This window comes from Panthera tigris, chromosome C1 (genome assembly GCF_018350195.1).
Source record: "Panthera tigris isolate Pti1 chromosome C1, P.tigris_Pti1_mat1.1, whole genome shotgun sequence".
Taxonomy (NCBI): domain Eukaryota; kingdom Metazoa; phylum Chordata; class Mammalia; order Carnivora; family Felidae; genus Panthera; species Panthera tigris.
In genome coordinates, this window is record NC_056667.1 from 180837125 (window position 1) to 180859161 (window position 22037).

The following is a 22037-nucleotide window of genomic DNA, read 5'->3' on the forward strand; positions in this document are numbered from 1 at the left end:
CAAAGCCTACAGTATTTTTTTTTTTAACATTTATTTTTGAGAGACAGAGAGACAGGGGGTGAGCAGGGGAGGGGCAGAGACAGACACAGAAAGGAAGACACAGGATTGGAAGCAGGCTCCAGGCTCTGAGCTGTCAGCACAAAGCCCAACACAGGGCTTGAACTCACGAACTGTGAGATCATGACCTGAACCGAAGATGGATGCTCAACTGACTGAGCCACCCAGGCGACCCAAACCTACAGTATTTAATAATTGGTCCTTTTTAGAAAAAGTTTGCTGACCTCTTTCTAGATGACCTATGCAATCTAGATCTAGATGAAAGAACACCAGTGAGAATCAAGAGAAAATAAGTATAAGATATATAAAAAGACTTTATTGATAGAAATTAATGACTCTTAGAAGAGGTGCAGTAAGGAAACAAAATTTTTAGAATGACACCTAGAGATATCCAGTTGTGATGTGTGAGTAAACAGTGCTGTGTTAACTAAGGGAGGTAACAGGAAGCCAAGAAGTTTGGGTGAGGAGGTGATACAGAAAGGGAGTATATGATCATGATTTTACTCAGAGCTATTTTACATTTGAGTATTCTTACACCCAAATAAGGATAATATGTATAACTTCAGTGTCCAGGAGGAAAAAGGGGCTAAGGAGAAAAGTTTGGGAATGCCATTGTGTCAGAAAAAGAAAACATGGAACTTGAAAAGAAAGTGCTCACAATTTAAAAAGTTCCAACACATCAATTTTTCCTTCCTCAGACTTAATTAAGTTCTGCACAACATTTCTCTCTTATCACACTTCATACTTTTTATGTGATGATTTTAGCAATGTAGAGTTGACCCTCTTTATTCATGAACTCCGTATTTGTGAACTTACATACTTGCTAAACATACATACTTACACACACACCTTGCTAAAATGTATTTGTAGCCCCAAATTAACATGCACAGTACTTTCACAACCATTTGGAGACATGATCAAAGTGGTAAAAAATTTGAGATGCCTGACACGCGTTTCCATCTCAGGGTGAGCAAAGTGATGCTCTTATTTCAACTCTCAAACTGTAAGACAAATGTCCATTTTGTAGTCTATTTAGTGTCATGCCTTCTGCATTTTGGGGCTTTTTGTTGGTATTTAAAATGTCCCAAATCATAATTTTGAAGTGCTCTGTAGTTATGTTCCTATAAGCACAGGACTGCAATGTGCCTTATGTGTTATTAGATAAGCTTCATTCAGGTATGAGTTATAGTGCTGCTGGTGTGAAGTCAATGTTAATGAATCAACAATATATATTAAATAAGATCCTTTTAAATAAAAACCTACATAAAACAAGGTTATGCACTGATTAGTTGGCTAAAATGTTATAAACAGAAGCTTGTAGGAACCTAACCCTGTATTTCCTCTATCAATGTGTTAGTATTCACTGGAATAGAACTACAGTAAGTGATGTGATTGTACCTTAGTACATAATCAGATTATACATTTCTTAAAGAATCCCTTATTCATCTTTTTTAAAAAGTCAATTTATTTAAACTAAAAACAAAGACACAACAGAAACAGTTCACCCATTTCTGGGTAAATAAAAATCCCTTATTCATCCTTATGCAACATGTAGTACACTGCCACTTACTAACATTTTCTGAAAGTATCTAGTTATTACCAGAGAATAGACTTGTTTTCAAATTTACGTGGCTTTTTAACAGACAGGATCTAATAAACACATATGTACTGGAAAGGAGTTCAAAAATGACATGTGTCAAGGCTCGGACCTCCAGGCAAGGAAGTTTGCTTAACAAACTCAGAAATACTTTAAAGCAAAAGACAGTCACAAATGTAAAAAAGCACTTTTTAATTTTAACCAAAAGGATCATTAAGTTGATATATATATGTGTGTGTGTGTGTGTGTGTGTGTGTGTGTGTGTATATATCTATATATATATATACTTTTTTTCTGAAGTATTTATAATAATGTCAGTCAGTATGCTTAAGCAACACAGTTATTTAATGAAAGTTAAGATGGGCAGTTGTAATTTGTGTGAAATTTACAATTAGAATTTAAACTTCTTTAAAGTCTTATAAAATTCTAAATTGATAATAATTCTCCAAATTGGAAGTCAGATAACTTAATTTTAATACAATTTGAAATTAAAGAACAATTGTTTACACAACAACAAATAAAGACAAGTTTCCAAGACAGATATAAAAATCTAAATTCAAAAATAAACAGAAGAAATGTAAACAGTTATAAGATATCAATTTATAAATGTTGTTTAGAGCAAAGCTATTCAAAGTCTGGTCCATGAGCTATTAGCAACCCATTCCAAATGAAAGAAAAAACTTGTGCCAGAATAAAAATGAACTATATCATTAATCAGCTGACTTTTTATAACAAGACTTTCTTTAAAGGAAGCAATGTTTTGATGTACCTTCTGGGACAGGCGCCTAATCTCATTACAGACTGTAGAACACATACTGCTTACTTCTTTAAAGTGCCCCTATAAATTTACTGCTCAGAGTTAACTTGACCGTGGGGAAAAAATTAAAATGACAATCGTAACTGTCATCTGTACTTTATTTTTTAATCCTATCTGTCCAAAAAGCAAAGTTATTAAACTTTATAAACACACCACAATTTAACATTAATTTTCAGATGTGTTTAAGCATTACTGACATCTGGTCACCTCAGAGGGGCTAAGATTCCTGCTTTAATGAGATACATCATCTACTTTTGATATTTGTTTTCAACCTTGGGAGAAAAAGAATAAGAATTGAGTCATTTGTCAACAAGTTCTCCCTAAATACTGGTTTAATTTATTTTCACATTTCAAATAGTGAAAATATTTAAATTAACCTTTATGAAAAAAACTGAATTTGTATGCTGTTTGTGCAACTCCTTGTTGCGTTTTTGTAATAAAAATTGCTAGGAAAAAAGGTACGGAAATTTACAACTCTGTGTATTCTAGTAACTAAGGGGCAGCAGATGAACTATTTTAAGATTCTTCATATTAAAAGAAAGCTGGCATAAAATATTTTTTAAGAATCAGCTTATAATTTAAAATTCAAACACTTTTTTTATTTTTAATTTTTACTATGGCATAATTCCTCTAGAAATTTAAAAATAAAATATGATCTTTTGTAAAAATCCTCTTTCACCAATGGCTTGCTAAATTTTACCTGCATTAGCTTAATATGGAAGGCAAATAACTAGACAATCTACAATTTAGAAAAAACTCATCAGTTTTAGATATACAAGAGCCCAATTTAGCTTTTGCAATGGCTAGTTTATTGAACCAACAAACTATTTCTTAAAGAATTTAAATGTATATTTACATGTCCATAAGAAGAGAGCTCCTTTGGCACCTGAGTTGAACACAATATAGTACAGCAAAGAATCTCTAAGAGAAAGTTGTCTAAAGACTATATATTTTATCTATCTATACATAAATACATACACCTATACATATACACATATACACACACAAGTAGAAATAACTTTTTCTTTAAGGCATGCTAAAGATGTAAAAGGAATTCACCATTTAGTCAAATAAAGTGAACTGATGGCTATTAAAAACAGTTTTAAGTTATTTGGAGTCTTATCAAATTTCAGAAAGTTAAAGACTTTACAGTAATATGTAATTCAAGGGGGGGAAAACTCAAGAATTTTTTTTGTCAAAATATAATTTAATTTGATATAGTAACATGATCATGAGGTAATTATCCTAACATGATAATATAACAGAATTTTTGATAGTAACCAGGTGCAAAATCATCAAAGATAACCATAAAAGGAGTAAACTTCCCTTTATTATCACTAAACAGTCACCAGCCACCCTTCTGTCCTTAGACTCTTGCATTGGTTCCAACAAAAGACCATTATAAGGCTACCCTGCAGATGGCCCTCTGCTGGGCCTCATCACTCACTGGAATTTTACCTAAGAACTTTAGAAGAGCATAATGTCATCAGGTTTTATGATCACATCCACCTTGCTGTTGTGGACTCTGGCACTGTGTTAACAGTCTTACTGGTACTGTGATATTTTTTTATGTATACTTTTAGAACTCTGAATGACTGGCTTACATCCTAAGACTTAGAAAACATCTAAAATTCTGTAAGTTGCTGAAATAAGTCAGCATTTTCTTCTACACTCAATTAATAAATATGTTTGGCCACCCAAAATAGAGCACATGCAGTCTTACTTAAGTATCTTCTACTTCAGAAATTCTGGAAGATGAAAATCCTCTACACCTGTGTACAATCTAAGTCTCCATCTTTCAGTCCTTATTAAATCTGAAGTATGATGAGAGAGGGCAAGACATTTGAGTCAAAAAAAAAAAATGATACCATGCTGCTTTTTTTTTTTCCTCCAACTTGTATAGAATATCCCTAATTGGGTTTATAATTTCCCTCTTTGCTCTGGTTAAAGGACTTGTCTCATGTAGCAGATCATATATCCTGGAAATCTTAGGCAGTTTCAAAATATTTGTGATTGAAATATTTTCAAATATAAAATATCCCACATCTATAAAAATAGTAAATATTCTTGCTTAAACTTGACATTGTTATCCTAATAAAATTTTGTCAGTAGAGGCATGTATATAGAACTTACCTCATAGAACCTATTGAATTCAAATGTCTTCGTTTTGTTCAGTTTTATATCAACCATAATATAAACCCGAATCAATGTTTTCCTCACCTGTAAAATATTTTGATAAATCCATTTGAACTTGAATTCTTCAATTAACATGTAAACTCACATGCATAGCTTTATTTTTGTCATATATTTAAATATTTTCTTCTCTGAAGAGTTAGTATCTCAGAACAGGAAACGAAATTATGCTTGTTACTAATAATTTGGCATTAAAACACTTCTATGCAAAAGTGCATTTACAAAATAAACATGCCATAAATGAAGCTACAAACCACAATCTCACATTGGAGTAGATTTCAAATTCCAAATTCAGTCCAGTAAGTCAAAGAGAAAAGTGCTAACACAGCAAATCTGAAACAAGTTCATGGGGATTGGGCAATGAGTTATCAAAGCGAAATCTTTTGGAAACCATGCTGCTATCCTCTGGAATATTCTCTTTGTCTTCTCGATCACTACAGGTTCCATTACAAGAGGATTTAGAAGTTTTGTCTTCAGAGGACCTTAATGAATGATCCTGACTTTGAGAGGAAGTAGAAGATTCTTCAGGGTGAAATAAGTTTCCAAAGTCCCACTGCTGTAGCCAAGAATGAGACAGGCAGATTTCTGCTGTGGGTCTTTTCCTTTGAAAAGAAAGCATCAAGTGAAAATGGAGAACTAAAAATCAAGTTGGAAACATCTGCAGTTTGATACACTATAGACTTATTTTTTTAATTTATTATGAAAATAACACATATTCATAGTATAGAGGGAATAACAATACCAAAATTGTAGTACCTAGAGTTTCTTTAATATTGACATGTGCTGAAAATTCAATTCATCATGGAGCTTACAGGTAAGACTAGACAAAAAGCTTGAGGACATATGTTAAGCCTCACAAGTAAAAATTAGTAAAATTATAAAATTCCTTGATAAAGGAATAAAGGATAAAGGAATATCTTTAAAGAGATAAAGACATGAAACTATGAAGGAAAACATGTAATTTATAATCTATTATTCTGTGTTCTTAAAAGCAATACTGTTAAATCTCAAAAATACAGGCTGCTCTTGAATGATGTTTATCCAGTATTTTGAGTTTTTACATTTTGCTTTCTCTTTTGAAAATAATATGGTCAAATATCACAATTTTTCAAAAGTTAGGAAAATACCTATCTATAGTCAGACCTACAACCTTAACACAATCACCATTTCCATTACAACATGTTTTCTTAGTCTTTATCTTCATCTTTTATGATCATTTTATGTTCATTTTTTTTCTGATTATAAAGAAGTGAATTTACTCACTATAGAAATTTTTATGTTCGTTTTTTGATTTTAAAAACTTAATGGCTCATTTTAAAATTTTAGAACCTAAGGAAAAAACTATTTAAGAAAATAACCAGAAGCAATTTTACTACTATACTACTATTAAATAACCATTTATGTCCAAAACACGGCCAGTGAAAATTTGTGTGGATTTGCATTAAGCCAATAAAATAATTAGCAAACCCGTGAGTTCTTCTTCCTTAAACTGATAAGAAACTGAATCCTCCAGGAGATTAAGTAAAGGTCAGAGATAAAAGACCTGACAGCAACAAAACCAGGATCCGAGCCCAAGGCATTTTAAAGTAAACGGGGCTGCTCTGGGTAAAGAAATGGGAGGCCAACTTTTTCTTTTCCTGCTCTGAGTGAATTGTCCTGGCTCTGAGTTGCCAATGAGTGAAGTAAGAGTCCTAAACCATGGTTTCAAATCCCCTTCTTTTGCAGGTGGTCAAAGAGCATTTGATTCTTAAACGTTTGACAATCAGTAATTTACACTTCCCATATAACTATAATTACTTGACTACAGATTAGTCACAACAAAGTCTATCGCAGCCAGCCACGTGTATTGTAAACCTTCTATTTCTTTTAGGGAATTTCAGGGTTTAGTAGCAGGTTGCGAGAGAAATAACCCAAATCTTCTCTTCACTCCAAAATTTCCTGCTGTATGTTTTGTATTTACCATGTTTGAAGTTATAGATTTGGTATTTAATGATCTCTTATACCACCTCTCTTCCCATTTTATCTGAAACTTGAGAGCATACTTCTAATAATTTTATACTGTTTTATTTTATTTATTTATTTTTTTTAACGTTTATTTATTTTTGAGACAGAGAGAGACAGAGCATGAACGGGGGAGGGTCACAGAGAGAGGGAGACACAGAATCCGAAACAGGCTCCAGCCTCTGAGCTGTCAGCACAGAGCCCGACGCGGGGCTCGAACCCATGGACCGTGAGATCATGACCTGAGCCGAAGTCGGACGCTTAACCGACGGAGCCACCCAGGCGCCCCTTTTTTAAAAATTTTTTTATTTTATTTTATTTTTTTTAATTTTTTTTTTTAAAGCTGTATACTGTTTTAGAATATATCTTTCTTAACAGACATAGGATTCATTTTGTAATTGTACTTAAACACATTAATGTTATAACTTACTCTGGATTTTTTACTAAAAGCCTCTGGATAAAATCTGTGGCCAGCTGTGAAACCGATGAAAATGTTTCTTCTGAATAATCTACATTAACTTGAGAAATATTGAGGTATGTTTCTTGATTATCTTCTCCCACAAATGGAGATGTATGAGTTAACAACATATATGCTATTATGCCAATATTCCTGAAAAACAAAGAAGGGAGAAGAGGGGAATTTAAAACATATGTTAATCTGAAAACATTTATATAAAGTAAAATTGATACTTAGCAGATTCCTGTCCTCAGAACTTGTAAACTATAGACTTTAAATTGCTTTTCAAATTTCCTATATTATTAAAACTAAAATAACTGTGTTATCTCAAAGTCTGCCTCACAGAAAAAGAATATAAGGGGAATATACATGTTACATAATTATAAATATAATGTATCAAATATATAGCATGATATCTATAGTCTGCCCTTCATTCAGACACCCTTATTGAGTACACAAAGCTGCTCAAAGGGCAGCATTTCCTAAATGGTACCCAAAGACATATTAATGATCTGTGCGACATAAACAGAAGTTCTCTGCAAACAGAGTCTGCAAGTTTAGCAAAGTACAAAATTGGATAGGTGGATTTTTTTTCATTGCAAGACTTTTCAAAGCCTTAAACACATTCACGAGAAGTCTGATGCTTAGGAGGCAGAAAAAGACAACACATACAGTGCATGTTTCCCACTTATTTAGCCGTAGGACCTTTTTTCCTTGGCAAGCCCATTACAGTTCCATGGAACACAGGGAACAAGTCTAAACTCTTCCACTTGGACTATGGAGTCAGACCCCCACCATGTTCCCAGCTAAAGTTCTAGTATCAATTCCCGTTCTACTCCTTATGACATCTGATATTCAAAATATGATTTTGCTTGCCACAGAAACTCACAATGCCCTAGAAATATAATCTCCTAAAACTAAACTTTTGTATAAACCTGACTTCATTTTCTCCATACCAAATACCTTTCCAGTTCATCTAGACCTAGATTAGGTATCTCCCATCTGGTGCTTGTCTACTGTTTCCTCCATGCTCATTAAGTATTTTACCTTATTACAGAACATATCACACAGTACTGCAACTATTTTCGTTTTTTATTAGACCGAGTCTTCCTTCAGGAAAGGGATCTTCCTATTTATTTCTATACTTTTGGCTCAGAGCCAAAGTATTACTTAAAAAGAATGTACAGATAAATGCCTTCTTGTGGCACAGTAATGATACTTCAAAAAAATCTTTTATAGAAAGCCTTATTATTTACATTTCTTTGGAATCAAAGAAACGCAGAATATATATTCTACCAAACTTTTAATGAAAGCATTTAGGTAACTAACAAAATCTTACCACATATCTGTTGCTGTAGTAATAGGATCATAGTTCAGGATTTCTGGAGCTGAAAGCAAAGATAAAATTCAAATTCAATACTGACAAATTTAAAAACATGAAAATTATTTTACAATAATTATATATATTTAGTATATATATGTAAAATTATAATATATATTATATATAATTATAATAATAAAACTGCTTTAATTTTAAAGAATAATATCAAATTGATAGAAATTTAGCATAGTATTAATTATCCTGTGATTGGACATTTAAACATATCTAATGTTGAGCAAATTATATATATACTCAGAAGGTTCAAAAGCACAAATAATATTCTTGGAATAACCAGTAGCTATGGAGGAATGTTTTTAATCATTAAATCAATCTCAGGAAAAACAATTATGAAGAAGTAAAATTTTAGACACTGGAATCTTTTTAAAAATTGTAGTTTGATTACTCTGTTAAGAATTAGTTTGTGTTATTTTATTATACTGATTGAAGTTTTTCTTTTCAGAGTAAAGAGAATCATATATATTTACAACAACATTATGAGTAAATTATGCATTCTGGAAGGGCTTTACATTTTCAAGTAGATTCAATATCCCTCTTAGACTATCAAAAACCTAATTTCCTATGTAATTAACTTCCCATCATCTTCTTCCCTGCCAACTTTTTAAGTGCAAAATAAATTCTCTATATCTTGTGATTATCATAAATTTCAAATTAGTAGAGGCCAAACTAGGATTTATGCTTGAATAATAACTTTGCTTCACAAAAATTATTTCCTAAAGCCTAACATTTTTATTAATAAAGACTTTGAGTCATATATCTGTCTGTCCATCACACAATGTACCACCCTATACATACTTCTGTGAGCTGTGTTATCTATAATTACGAGCATTTATTCTAGGACACTATTGTCCCTATTTGCATTCAAAAGTTAGTAATTTGTTTTGTTTTCATTTGAGGAAAGTCAGCTGCCTTGCTGAGTCGCACCTCTTCTGTGTAGTTGTATCTTTTCAATACTTGCATGGGGGTATCAATATAAGCAACAACAAAAAAGTGCAAAAAGATGAATTTTATAAATTAAAATAAATTTATGTGCTGCTTCATATAACTTAAATTTTTTTCACCTGCATGATTTTATTTGTTGATATAGTACAATATTCCCAGATTATCTAATCATAAGATCTTTTCTTGACATCCTTTTTCTTCAAAATCCTCCTTTTACAACCCTAGGCAAAACCTCACATTTTTAAGCAGCAGCAACAAAAAGCAAGTAGTCCTGCTAAAAATTCTTGCAAAACTGAAGATGATGTATATTTATAAACAGCTTCAGAGTTGGGACCAGGACACAAATAGAAATGACATTTATCCAACACCCAGGCTTCAAAGGTAAAAATGACTGGGCCATGTGACTGCCTGTTTTCCTCTTTTTTCCATTTTCTCCTGTTCCCTAACTTCCCCTTCACCCATTTTTCTTTATGTAATAAACTGTTACACACAAACATTAACTTCTGAATTTACATGTCCAATGTCATGTGAATTGTTGTGAATGTCTCAATGGTCCTACATTCACTAAAGTTCATTTATTGTGTCATAACCAAATTTCAATGCATTAAAATACCTGAATCAAATAAATCCTGGAATTACATGCTCTAAAATATGGCTTTATAGAGATAACATTTAGTTGATAAATTTCAAAATGGTGTATATAATGAAAGGAAGTTCTTACCTAAGTATTCTGGTGTTCCCATAATTTCCCGAAGTTCGCATGCATTCCCTATTTTTCGAGACATTCCAAAATCTACAATTTTTATATCTCCAAGAGGGTATATGCTGCTTAATAATATATTCTGTGGCTAAATAAAGCACAATAAAAATTGGTAAGTAATATACAACAATAAAAGAATACTTGTCTCAGATGGGAAGTAAATTAAATGTTTAGCTATTACACATTTCATTAAGTCATTCACCAAACATCTACTGAACTACTAGTTAGCAAAAGCTTTATGCTCAATGATAAATAAAGGTAAAATTATACTCAAAGGATTCTTAGTTTGTATGAAAACAAAGTTAGATGAATATACAGATTGAGTGATTATGAGATAAACTGAATAATAAACACAAGACTACTTAATTCTGCCTATTATAAAGTCTAAGAACCTTTTGCTGTAGAGATGATATTTAAGCTGAACCTTACAGAATAAATAGGAGTATTCCGGTTAGAAAGGCACTCTAGGGAACAGCATGAAAGAAAGTATGAAGGAATAAAAAATGTATACTTTTCCAGAAACAGAAAATGGTTCAGTATGATGGTTCTGGGTCTATTAGCTTAGACAATAAGATATATTGATGCATGGAAAGTGTCACCCATTGCTTCCCAGAACCAAGAGACTTTGCTGAAGTCTATTACAAAATTCCTTGCCACAGTCATAACCCAAATAGTTGCCAAGGTGCTGTTCCCAAAGTCTGTGAGAAGAATTCTAAGTCTAACTTCAGGAAAACCCAATGCTTGTTTATTATTAAATCACAGAGACATTAAAGGAGAAGAGGTAAGGGTAATTAGATCTGCTGTTGTCAACCACAGGCTTTAGGATATACAAAGCCAGGTTTATTTCCCATCCCCAACCTCAAGTGCTATGTGGTGTTATGTAATACACTTGGTTTATCCTTAGCAGGAGAAAGACCCAACAGCAAGTTTGTGGGGGCAAGAACGTCTGGATATGTACCATATTGTTGTTTTTACAACAGCTTATTGGTAGGGGACATGGCAGGGCTGCTAGGTACTTAACACTACCCTCTTCCAGAGGGGGGCCCAACACAGACAAACATGTTTTTTCTTTTGAAAATGGGGTAAGAAAAAGAAAGAAAGTCTAGTTTGAGACAAATTTTGAGACAAAGTTTGTACAAGATACCCAAATGGTACCTAATTTGCAGTTGAAGAAAATAATTTGGAATTTAGGAGAGAAGTCTGGGCTATAGGAAAGAGAACTGGGAATCATCATTATGGTGAAAGTGGTAGTGAAGGGCAAAGGATCATGCAAAGGGAGACAATATAGAAAGAGAAGAATCCAATGTTCAAAAAATAAGACACAGATTGATTGAGATTTTGGGTGGCTGTGGAGGAAAGATAAAGAGAAAGGATAATAACGTAAGAGTTTAAAATGGTATTTCAGGGCTTGAGTAAGGGGACTGAATGGTCTGGGGGGCAAAAATGGAGGGGCCAAAAGACTAAACATCTCAAGGGAAAAATGAATGAATATAATGGGAGCAAAGAAATGAGCACTAGAAGGAGGTTATCTTCAGAGATGGAGATTAGGCTAGAGTATTTTAGAGATGGGGCAGTTTTACAAGATGAGAAATCCAGGATGTAAGAGTGGGATGGGGTACAATGATTGAAGAATTAGAACAGGGAGGAATGATGGTTTTTAAGAGCCCAGTGATTAATTTGATCTGCTCGCACATGCAGTCCTCTCCTCTCTGCCAATACAAAATTAAGTCCATGTAGCACACATACACAAGTGCACCCAGTGCAGTACAGAGAGTCATAATCTGACTGTTGCTTCCTACCAAATCCAGCTTGCAATTATGCATCCCAAGAGCAGAAGGAAAAAAGATGCTATATTACTTAAAATCATATGGTACATTACCTTTAAATCAAGATGTACAATGTTATTCTGATGTAGATAACATACTCCTTCAAGTATTTGTTTAATGAGTCTGATAATGTCATTTTCAGAAACCATTTCAGCCAGCTCAGGTAAACACAAGTTGAAAATTTCTCCACCTGCAGCACTGAAATAAAATTCAAATAGAAACTTGGAAAATCATTGACCTAAAAATGACAATTTTTAAATACTGTAAAACTGTTAAGTAAAAGCTATAGCTATCTAGTCTCTCTCTATAGATACATATACTTTTGATTCTCATGACAACTATGTGGGTTATTATTCCCATTTGACTGATGAAGAAATAAGTACAAAGAGGTTAAGCTACTTGTACAAGGTAACATAGTAAACAGGAAACCAGAACCTGAGTCTGTATGATATGGGCAAAAATCTGCATTCTTAACCAGTATCTTGTACTGTAGCTTCCCAAATCTTTATCATTTTTAAAAGAATTGAAAATCTAAACAATGCTGACAAAAGCATAGAAAAAAGGCCCTTGGTTTGGAATCAAATGATATAAATTTAAATCCCAGATCTGCTATTTACCAGCAATATAACTAAGATCAGTCATTTATTTGTCTTTCACCATCTGTAAAACAGAGTCATAACTGAGCTCAATAGATTTTTTTTTTTTTTAAGAGAGAGTGCAAACAGGGGAGAGGGACAGAAAGAGAGAGAGAGAGAATCCCAAGCAAGTTCCATGCCCAGTGTGGAGCCCAACACAGGGCTTGATCCCATTGACCCTGAGATCATGACCTCAGCCGAAATCGAGTCGGACGCTCAGCCAACTGAGTCACTCTGGCACCCATACATTTTTTTTGAAGATTAAATCTAAAAAAATGCAAACCCTCCTCCCCCCCCCCAGATGGTTATTCAAAAATTTATAAGGTATATTTAAGAACATCTCAAGTAGGGTGACTGGGTGGCTCAGTCGGCTAAGTGTCTGACTTTGACTCGGGTCATGATCTCATGGTTCATGGGGTCGAGTCCCACATCGGGCTCTGTGCTTCAGAGCCTGAAGCCTGCTTCAGATTCTGTGTCTCCCTCTCTCTCTGCTCCTCCCCGGCTCATGCTCTCTCTCACTTTCACTCTCAAAAATAAATAAACATAAAAAAATATTAAAAAAAAAAAGAATATCTCAAGTAAAGCATATTCTATGTGGTAAAACAGGACAGTGTCTGACATGTATAAGGTGTTCAATAAAGGTTTGTTGAATGAATGAATGATGGAATAGGCAGTCATTCTTCAGAGCAGCTGAAACTGAAATTCAGAAGTCTCACTGACTGACAAGAGGAAGAAGCATGTCATATGTATGAGCAGCCATAAGAAGGAAAAGAAAAGGGAAAGAAAAACCTTTGTTTCTGAAGGTATATATTCACAGACCAAAAAATAAAAATAACTTTAAAATATAGGAACGTGCCATAAAAGTAACCAGTTTACGTATAATTTCTATCTTCTATGTCCTCTAAATTTAACACAATGCATAGGTATTACTTTTATAACCAAAAGTATCCTAAGGGTTTTTTGTTTGTTTCAGTAACAAAATCAAACAAATATTATAATTGTCAGCCAATCAGATTGTCTCTTCTTTTTAGGTTGGTAAGTTGACCAATGTCTTTTGTAGGATTGCCATTTTTCCCATAAAAGCAGGACACAGGTAGAGCTATGGGAAACGGAAAATTAGGAAGAGGAGCTAAGAGGCGGGAATGAACAGATAACACAAGAAGCAGATTACAGAAGTCAGCAGAAACTAGAATAAATGTAAGCAGTGAGTAGTAGACAAGCAGATGATTTGGTCAAACAAGCCACACAAGAGCAGTGACTAGAGAGGAAAAAATCTCTCTATAGAGATAAAAGACACCTATATACCATTATCATTGCCCTGGAAGGCATATTCAGGTACACCTCCTTTTTCTCTATTAGAAGAGTTGTCCTCTGATGGGACATCAACCAACAAATTTAGAAATTTGGAGTGTTTGCCTTCATTCGCATATGTATTTGTATATATGTTGTGTGTGATAATAGTACTTTAGTAGAAGTACACTGTCATGTAAACCTATGTGTTATACATCTTTCAAAAGGCTAAATAAATGTGGTAAGATGTCAACAATTGGTAAATCAAACTGAAAAGTATGAGTATTGATTATACTGTTCTTTCAACTTCTTTGAAGATTTTAAATTTTGTACCAAAAAAGTCAAGGAAGAAAAGTATGTAGGATGACTTGAGGAGGGGATCAGATTGGTAATTGTTATTAGAGTAAAAGATTTCACCGTTCTACTTTCACCACATAAAAAATTATGCCACCTTATGAAAATAACTAAGTCTCCCTGACTACATTTTTACCTTTGAGATTATCTGATGTGACAATGCTACCCAAAAAGTAGTAAGAACTAAACCAAATTCTAGCAATAAATTTTAGTAGGTCTTAGTTGATCTAGTAATAAATTATTTCAGGGGTGCTGGGTGGCTCAGTCGGTTCAGCATCTGACTTCGGCTCAGGTCATGATTTCACAGTCCGTGAGTTCAAGCCCCATGTTGGGCTCTCTGTGGACAGCTCAGAGCCTAGAGCCTGCTTCAGATTCTGTGTCTCCCTCTCTCTCTGCCCCTCCCCTGATCACGCTCTGTCTCTCTCAAAAATAAGCATTAAAAAAAATTTTTTTAATAATTTTAATCCATTTATACATTTAATGAGTGCTTGCTATACACTTCAGCCATAAGGTACAGTTGTGCCCTTATGGAATTCAGTTTACTTGGCAGGGTACCTGAATCAATTTTCAGAGTATGAACAAAATCCAACCATAAAATGTGTCAAAATTTTCTGATATATTTTGTTGTTGCTATTTAGATAAATCCCCCAAAGAAAATTTTATGAAAGTACTCAATGCTCCTATGTATTCATTCTCTAAAACTAGTATTCCATTACTATGTTTGAAAAAGGTTAGCTCCTTTTCACATACTTCAAACGTGCAGTGTCATGCAAGTAGATAACTTGTTTTTTTCTCAAGTTAGTTAACATACAGTGTAGTCTTGGCTTCAGGAGTAGAACCCAGTGATTCATTTCTTACATATGACACCCAGTGCTCATCCCCAAAAGTGACCTCCTTAATGCCCATCACCTATTTAACCCACCCCCATCCCCCACCCCCATCAACCCTCAGTTTGTTCTCTGTATTTAAGAGTCTCTTATGGTTTGCCTCCCTCTTTTTATATTTTTTCTTCCCTTCCCCTGTGTTCACCTATCAAATTTCTCAAATTCCACATATGAATGAAATCATATGGTATTGGTCTTTCTCTGACTGACTTATTTTGCTTAGCAAAATACCCAAGTAGATAACTTTTTAAAGGTTAGATTAATCTAACAAAAATAATCACAAAATATATGAAAAATGAAATCAGACTGATAGCATCCTGGGCATTTCTGTGATTCTAACTTATTTTGAAGGTGTTATATTATACCTTAGTATGTTGTTTTATGGAAAATGTACACAGTATTAATTCTTTAATAAAATTTTTTTTAATGTTTATTTGAGAGAGAGACAGAGAGCGTGAGCAGAGGAGGAACAGAGAGAGAGAGAGAGAGAGAGAGAGAGAGAAGCCAAAGCAGGCTCTAGGCTCTGAGCTGTTAGCACAGAGCCCAATGTGGGGCTCAAACCCATGAACCGTGAGATCATGACCTGAGCTGAAGTCAGATGTTTAACTGACTGAGCCACCCAGGCACCCTCATAGTAGTCATTCTTTTTTTTTTTTTTAATTTTTTTGACATTTATTTATATTTGAGAGAGAGAGAGAGAGAGTGAGAGAGACAGAGTGTGAGCAGGGGAGGGGCAGGGAGAGAGGGAGACACAGAATCTGAAGCAGGCTCCAGGCTCTGAGCTGTCAGCACAGAGCCTGACGCGGGGCTCGAACCCATGAACCATGAGATCATGACCTGAGCCAAAGTCAGTCGCTCAACCAACAGAGCCACCCAGGTGCCCCATAGTATTCATTCTTAAATGAACTACTTGCCAGTTTAACATTTTGCAAAATAAGCATTTTCATATTTATAAGTTGATTCTAGGTAATCAACTTTCCTGGTATAAAAACATACTTTTTACAAATATATAAACAAACTTCTTCATCCTTAAAATACCTGAATACTAAAATTAGGCTATATTACTTTTTGTTTTTTATTATTTTATTTTAGAGAGAGAGAGAAAGGCAGAGAAAGAGCATGAGTGGGAGACAAGGGCAGAGGAAGAGAGAGAGAGAGAGAAGAGAGAGAGAGAAAATCTTACGCAGGCTTCATACTCAGCAGAGAGCCCAATACGGGGCTTGAGCCCATGACCCTGGGATCATGCATGACCTGAACCAAAATCAAGAGTTAGAAGCTTAATAGACTGAGCCACTCAGACACCCCTAGGGTACATAATATACTTTTACATTCAAAAAGGCAATGATGCAGGTTAACCACTAAAAAGAATTACCGTATTTATAATGCACTTTTTTCTGAAGTAAATACTTAATCTCTTTAGTTTATTATAAAATAGATTTCTTCTATAAAAAATTATCAGACGCTAAAAGCATATTAAACATAAATTTAGCTAACCTTTTCCAATTGTTGTAGATGTTCAAACACATTTTATATACATATAATAAATGTGTCAGACTGTCACTCATAAAGGTACTATTTTAGAGTCACATGTGAATATACTAATTAACCGGCCAGTTGGCTTAACCATGACCTACCCCATGCTTAATGTGATGAATTGTTGACTATTTGGGTGTTTTCAGCTTTTCACTGAGTTGTGGGAAGAGATATATTTTATTTCTTATTGCTACAATTCCTAACAGTTTTTCACAAGTTACACAATACTAAGTAAATGTGTTTCTTCAACAAACAATGTGACAAGCACACCTTCACCTTCATGCAAATTCACCCTTCTTTTCTCCATGAGTCATTCCTTTGGATGTATTTTTCAAATAGATGGATAAATTATATAAATGATTTCAATTCTATTTATCCATCAGGTAGTTCTGCACAAAAACTCTTCGACTTTCTATGCTATTAGCAATGAAAGTATACTTGTTTCACCACATTCCTCAAGCATTGTGATGTCATTTGGGTTTTTTTGTGTGTACTGTTTAATTAGTTTTTGTGTATATGTGAAAATTTTCAAATATACACCATGTCTCTCTAATATTTTATCAACAGAAATCTTTACAAGTTTTTTTTCCTAAATGTTTATTTTGAGAGAGAGAGAGAAAGCACATGTGTGTGTGCAAGTGGGGGAGGGGCAGAGAGACTTAGTAAGAGAGAATCCCAAGCAGGCTCCATTCTGTCAGTGCAGAGCCCAATGCAGGGTTTGATCTCATGAACTGTGAGATCATGACCTGGGCTGAAATTAAAAGTTGGACACCCAACAGACTGAGCCACCCAGGTGCCCCCAAATCTTCATAAGTTCTTGTCATACTTTTATCATTCTTGTTCTTAACATTTCAAGCCACCTTTATCCCACCAATTAAAATAAGTACTACAAATTTATTTAAATTTATTAAAGTATATACTTACTACTCCAATATCAAAATGATTTCACTGGTATTTTCATAGACTTCATGAAGATTAATCACATGAGGGCAAGATTTTGCCAATTCAAGTACAGCAATCTCGTGTAGAATCTCTGCTCGACAATCCTGTCCTCTTCTTCTCTTTTTCAGAAACTTCGCAGCATATTCTTGGCCAGTAGATTTTGATATACACTGTCTAACCACAGCAAACTTTCCTCTGGGGGGAAAATGAGGACAGTCAATTTTAACTTTTCCAAAAAGAACAATATTAACATAACACACAGTTACAACTCCAATTTAGAATTAATCCTTTCAAACAACTATGCCATTAGTTGAGAACTATGTTCTCTTAACTGAATCAAATACTACATATACTTTTATGAAATTTATATTATTATCACAGAAAAATTAAAATGGCAAATGTAAAAACAGGATAAGACATAACTGTATTTGTTCATCACTGTTAATATAATATGTTATCATTGTAGGGGAGATCTCATTTGCATTCCAACTCCATGCCATACTCTTGTTATAAATGTTTGTGTTTAAATATCATAACAATCCTACATAGCAATGAAATTGTTTTGCAGAGCCCAGAGAGTATATGTATCTTAGTCTATTTCCAAAGACTGTACCTTTAAAAGGGTACCACACTAACTCTCTAATCAAAACAGCTTCCTTCCAAAATAAAAAATTAAAATTAAAGCAAAAGTGGGTATTTGACATTTCATTGTATCAGTGTAATCGCTTTGCCTTTCAGCACCATGTTTAACGATCTTTGAAACTTTCTATCACTAATTTAGTAGTTGTTTTTCCAGTAAATCTCTTAATATTGGCCAGTAGTCTATGAAGCCTGTAACAGATAACAGAGGTATATGTATCCTACGGAGAGTATCCAGAGACACTTCATGATCAACTAAGAAAATTAATAGTTATCAATAGCTAAGTACAAATACACCCATTAAGGTCATGTTTATCATTTTAGGAATAAGTAGGTGTTTAGCTCTCTCCAACAGAAGTGCTCAGCATCTCAGCCAAAATTTAAATCTACACTATACTAAGTGTATAGTTGCCCAAAATCTAATTTCCCAAAGATCGAGAGCTATTTTGAGTAAGACTATTTTAAGAAACTAATAAAGGCAACTGACTGCCTACCCAGAAAAATGTACGCCATGCCCTTAAACAGAAAGTTTTACATACAATTCCAGAGGGTTTTCAGACTTCAAAGCCCATCTATCGACCTTCTAAACCTGAGTCCACAGGATCCAAGATTAAGAACCTATATCCTAAGGCTCAAACTAACATATGAAGTATAAATAAAGGGTCTTCAGAGAAGAACTTTTGTTCCCTAACTCTTCTTTCTCCAATTTGACTTCTAACACATGTCAGGTGCTTAGCAAGGAAAACCTGGTATTTGGGGCTGGGGAGGGGGGAACAAAATAAATTGCTTGATTGTTATTTTAATTGCTATTCTCAAGGGCCAGGATGACAAGGATTCCTACTCTTTATTTCCCACATTTCTTCAAAACTGGTGCCGGTGAAAAGGACAGGAAACCAAGCTGAAAAAGTATGCTACAATGCCAAAAGAAGTGACCAGGCTATAATCTGACTCTTCTACATTCATCACAACATACAACTCAATAAATTTGCATGCACAAGCCTGATTCTTGGAAAGAACGTTTCATTTAAGATTTGGCATATATAATTTAAACTAAGGCACTTTCTCACCATATGCAAAAGCAATACAATTCAATGCATTTCAATGAGCATACAAAAAGGTCATCAGTCTTTGTCTTCAAACTACCCTTTATAGATTTTATACTGGATAAATCAAGTCAAACTAAGATTAAATGACTCATGAAACATCATATATGGAATTGGAGTGCCAAGAATTAAACTATGGAAGGTGAATTTTTAGCTTTCTCTTCTAATCACTACAAAACAATTCCTCCCTTTAAGATCATTTTTTAAGAAGTGCAACTCACTTCTGCCAATTCTCACTCACATTTAGAAGTGAAAGTGTGTCTAAAACAGAAAGGAAATTTTGAGTTTTATACAGAAATTCACCTTGTAAAACTAAGTAAACAGAAACAAGTTAGCCAAGAAAATTGTCCATCTGAAAAAAAAAAAAAGTTTATACTACCAACTGTGACAATTAAGTTCTGCTGCAATTCTGTAATTACATCTATAAGCCAGAATCTTCTCAGGAACAAAGAGCAAAATTAACTGGTAACACTTTTTAACCTCATTGTTTCATGTATTCTTATGAGGCTTTTTTAAACAATCCAGTACAAAAGTGACCAAATGATGCTGGTACTTATTTATTTACCTGTCAGTGCTTACCACTGGGTAAAAGTCCCATGTAGGCAGAGACCCTGTTTGTTCTAATTACTACAGTTGTTATAAACTGTACACTTTGCTAATGCATAACAGGAACTGAAATATCTGTTGAATGAATGCAAGAGCTATGCACCTACTAGAATACCATACACTGTGCTATTTTAGTTTATATCCTGTAGTTAAAGCATTTATATTTTTAAAAGTTATTTGAAATTCCAATAACATTTTACATATATATAAATGTACATGCTGTTAAATAAGGTAAATATTCTTACCATAATTATCAGATGACTTAGGAAGGAAAGAGTATTTATTTCCTATTCTAAAATGTTAGTTGCAGTTTAGAAGTAACAAAAATAATCTTTTATCATAATTTTCCTGTATCAAACTTAACAGAAATATTTAAGAAAATTGAATACCCTTAACAACAATACTTAATTCATAACCTAAAAAGGCAAAGCTGACTAGATTTCCCAGCAGTGAAAAGTGCTAGTAGTTACCCTTTTGCATTCTAGAATAGACGATAAAATGTGAAAGGAGGGGGGGAGGGTGAGCCACAAAGGAAGCTGACGTTTATTTCTGCATCTGCCTCACCCTTCTAACCACAAGAAGTCCTAAGAAACCTTGCCTCAGTTGGGGGAGGGGTGGAAAAAAACATATCCAACATGTTAAAAAACAGGAACAATGCAAAGTTTTTTGAGAATAGTCTAAAACGAACTGTTAACTTTTACATATTTTCTTTTAGTCTGCTAAAGGAAAATAAATTCTTCAGCACTAACATCTTAAAATTAAATTTTAAAAAGTTGATTTAGAAAGATCAACTTGATTTAAAAGACTTTTGTAGTTCACACCACATGCTAGAATTATGTTTACATAGTTCAAAATGTAAAGCCTCAAGAAAAACAGTATTTTGATCTTAATTTTCATTGTGCATTAGTATAGGATATTAAAGTTAGTAGCAATAGTGGAAGAACTTAAAGCAAGTTATTGACAGATGAAAGATCATGATTTCCAACTGATCAAGTTTTACTAATTAGAAATACCAAGGGGCACCTGGGCGGCTCAGTTGGTTAAACCTCCCACTTCGGTTCAGGTCATGATCTCATAGTTCCTGAGTTCGAGCTCCACGTCAGGCTCTGTGCTGATAGCGCAGAGTTTGGAGCCTGCTTCAGTTTCTGTGTCTTCCTCTCTTTCTTTGCCCCTCCCTGCTCTCTCTCCCAAAAATAAAATAAACATATTTTTTTTTAATAAAAAAAAGAAATATCAAAATTTACCATCTGACTCATTAGCCCATATTAATTCAAAGAAAAATGTTAGGTCTCTTTCATAAAGATATTAGAAGAGGGGATATTAGCAATCTGAGTTTGTTTTAATCAGAGTCTATTATGAGTTTTTGCTCTAGAATGTTAAAAAATACACCTGATTCAAGTTCAGGCTTGTTATTTATGATAGTATCTCATTTATAAAACAATGTAATTATTAATACTGTCCTCCCCAAAGTTTAGGTTCTACAAATCTCTCAAAGGAAAAAGTATTTTATAGACTTTCTAGCCCCCATAATATCCCTTATTTTGCAAAGTTAACTTAATAAATATATGTACAGTTACTGATCAAAATATAACTTAGAAAAATGGAAAAGATCCCCTTTATTGTGTTTACTGTTCAAAGCTTTTTATATTCAGTTACCTGCTCAAAGCAGTTGCCAAACATCTTTGCAATAGAAGGAAACTTGGAGACATCTAGTCCACCCTCTCAACGAAAAGGAAATCACACAACTAAGTAGATCACACAACTTTAGATCCACAGTAAAGACAGGTCAACTGACTTCCAATTTAATGTGTTTTTTACTAATATACTACATGATGCTATATGACATATATTTGACATGGTTGTTGAAGAAAAAAGAAAGAAGACTCCCAATGGAATCTTAAGCTACCTCAATAAACCTTTACAGCATTCTAGATGTTAAGATACTGACCAAACTGTGTACACTCTAGGCCTCCTCATTTTAAGACTGACAATGAAAAATACA

The 22037-nt window shown here is 33.9% G+C and overlaps 1 protein-coding gene across 4 annotated transcripts in view; it reads right to left on the reverse strand.

Annotated features, from left to right (window-relative positions):
* Nucleotides 1-2104: 2104 nt before the first annotated feature.
* Nucleotides 2105-22037, reverse strand: part of STK17B (serine/threonine kinase 17b) — a 31533-nt gene continuing 11600 nt past the window's right edge. For all 4 annotated transcript variants that reach the window (XM_007094708.3, XM_007094707.3, XM_042994960.1 and 1 more), the window contains 6 exons: nucleotides 17670-17882; nucleotides 12103-12247; nucleotides 10185-10311; nucleotides 8462-8510; nucleotides 7096-7275; nucleotides 2105-5266 (listed from right to left, as the gene is read on the reverse strand). In XM_007094708.3, the coding sequence (XP_007094770.1) occupies nucleotides 4984-5266; nucleotides 7096-7275; nucleotides 8462-8510; nucleotides 10185-10311; nucleotides 12103-12247; nucleotides 17670-17882 (997 nt within the window). In that variant the 3' untranslated portion in view covers nucleotides 2105-4983. The remainder of the gene's footprint in view (nucleotides 5267-7095; nucleotides 7276-8461; nucleotides 8511-10184; nucleotides 10312-12102; nucleotides 12248-17669; nucleotides 17883-22037) is intronic.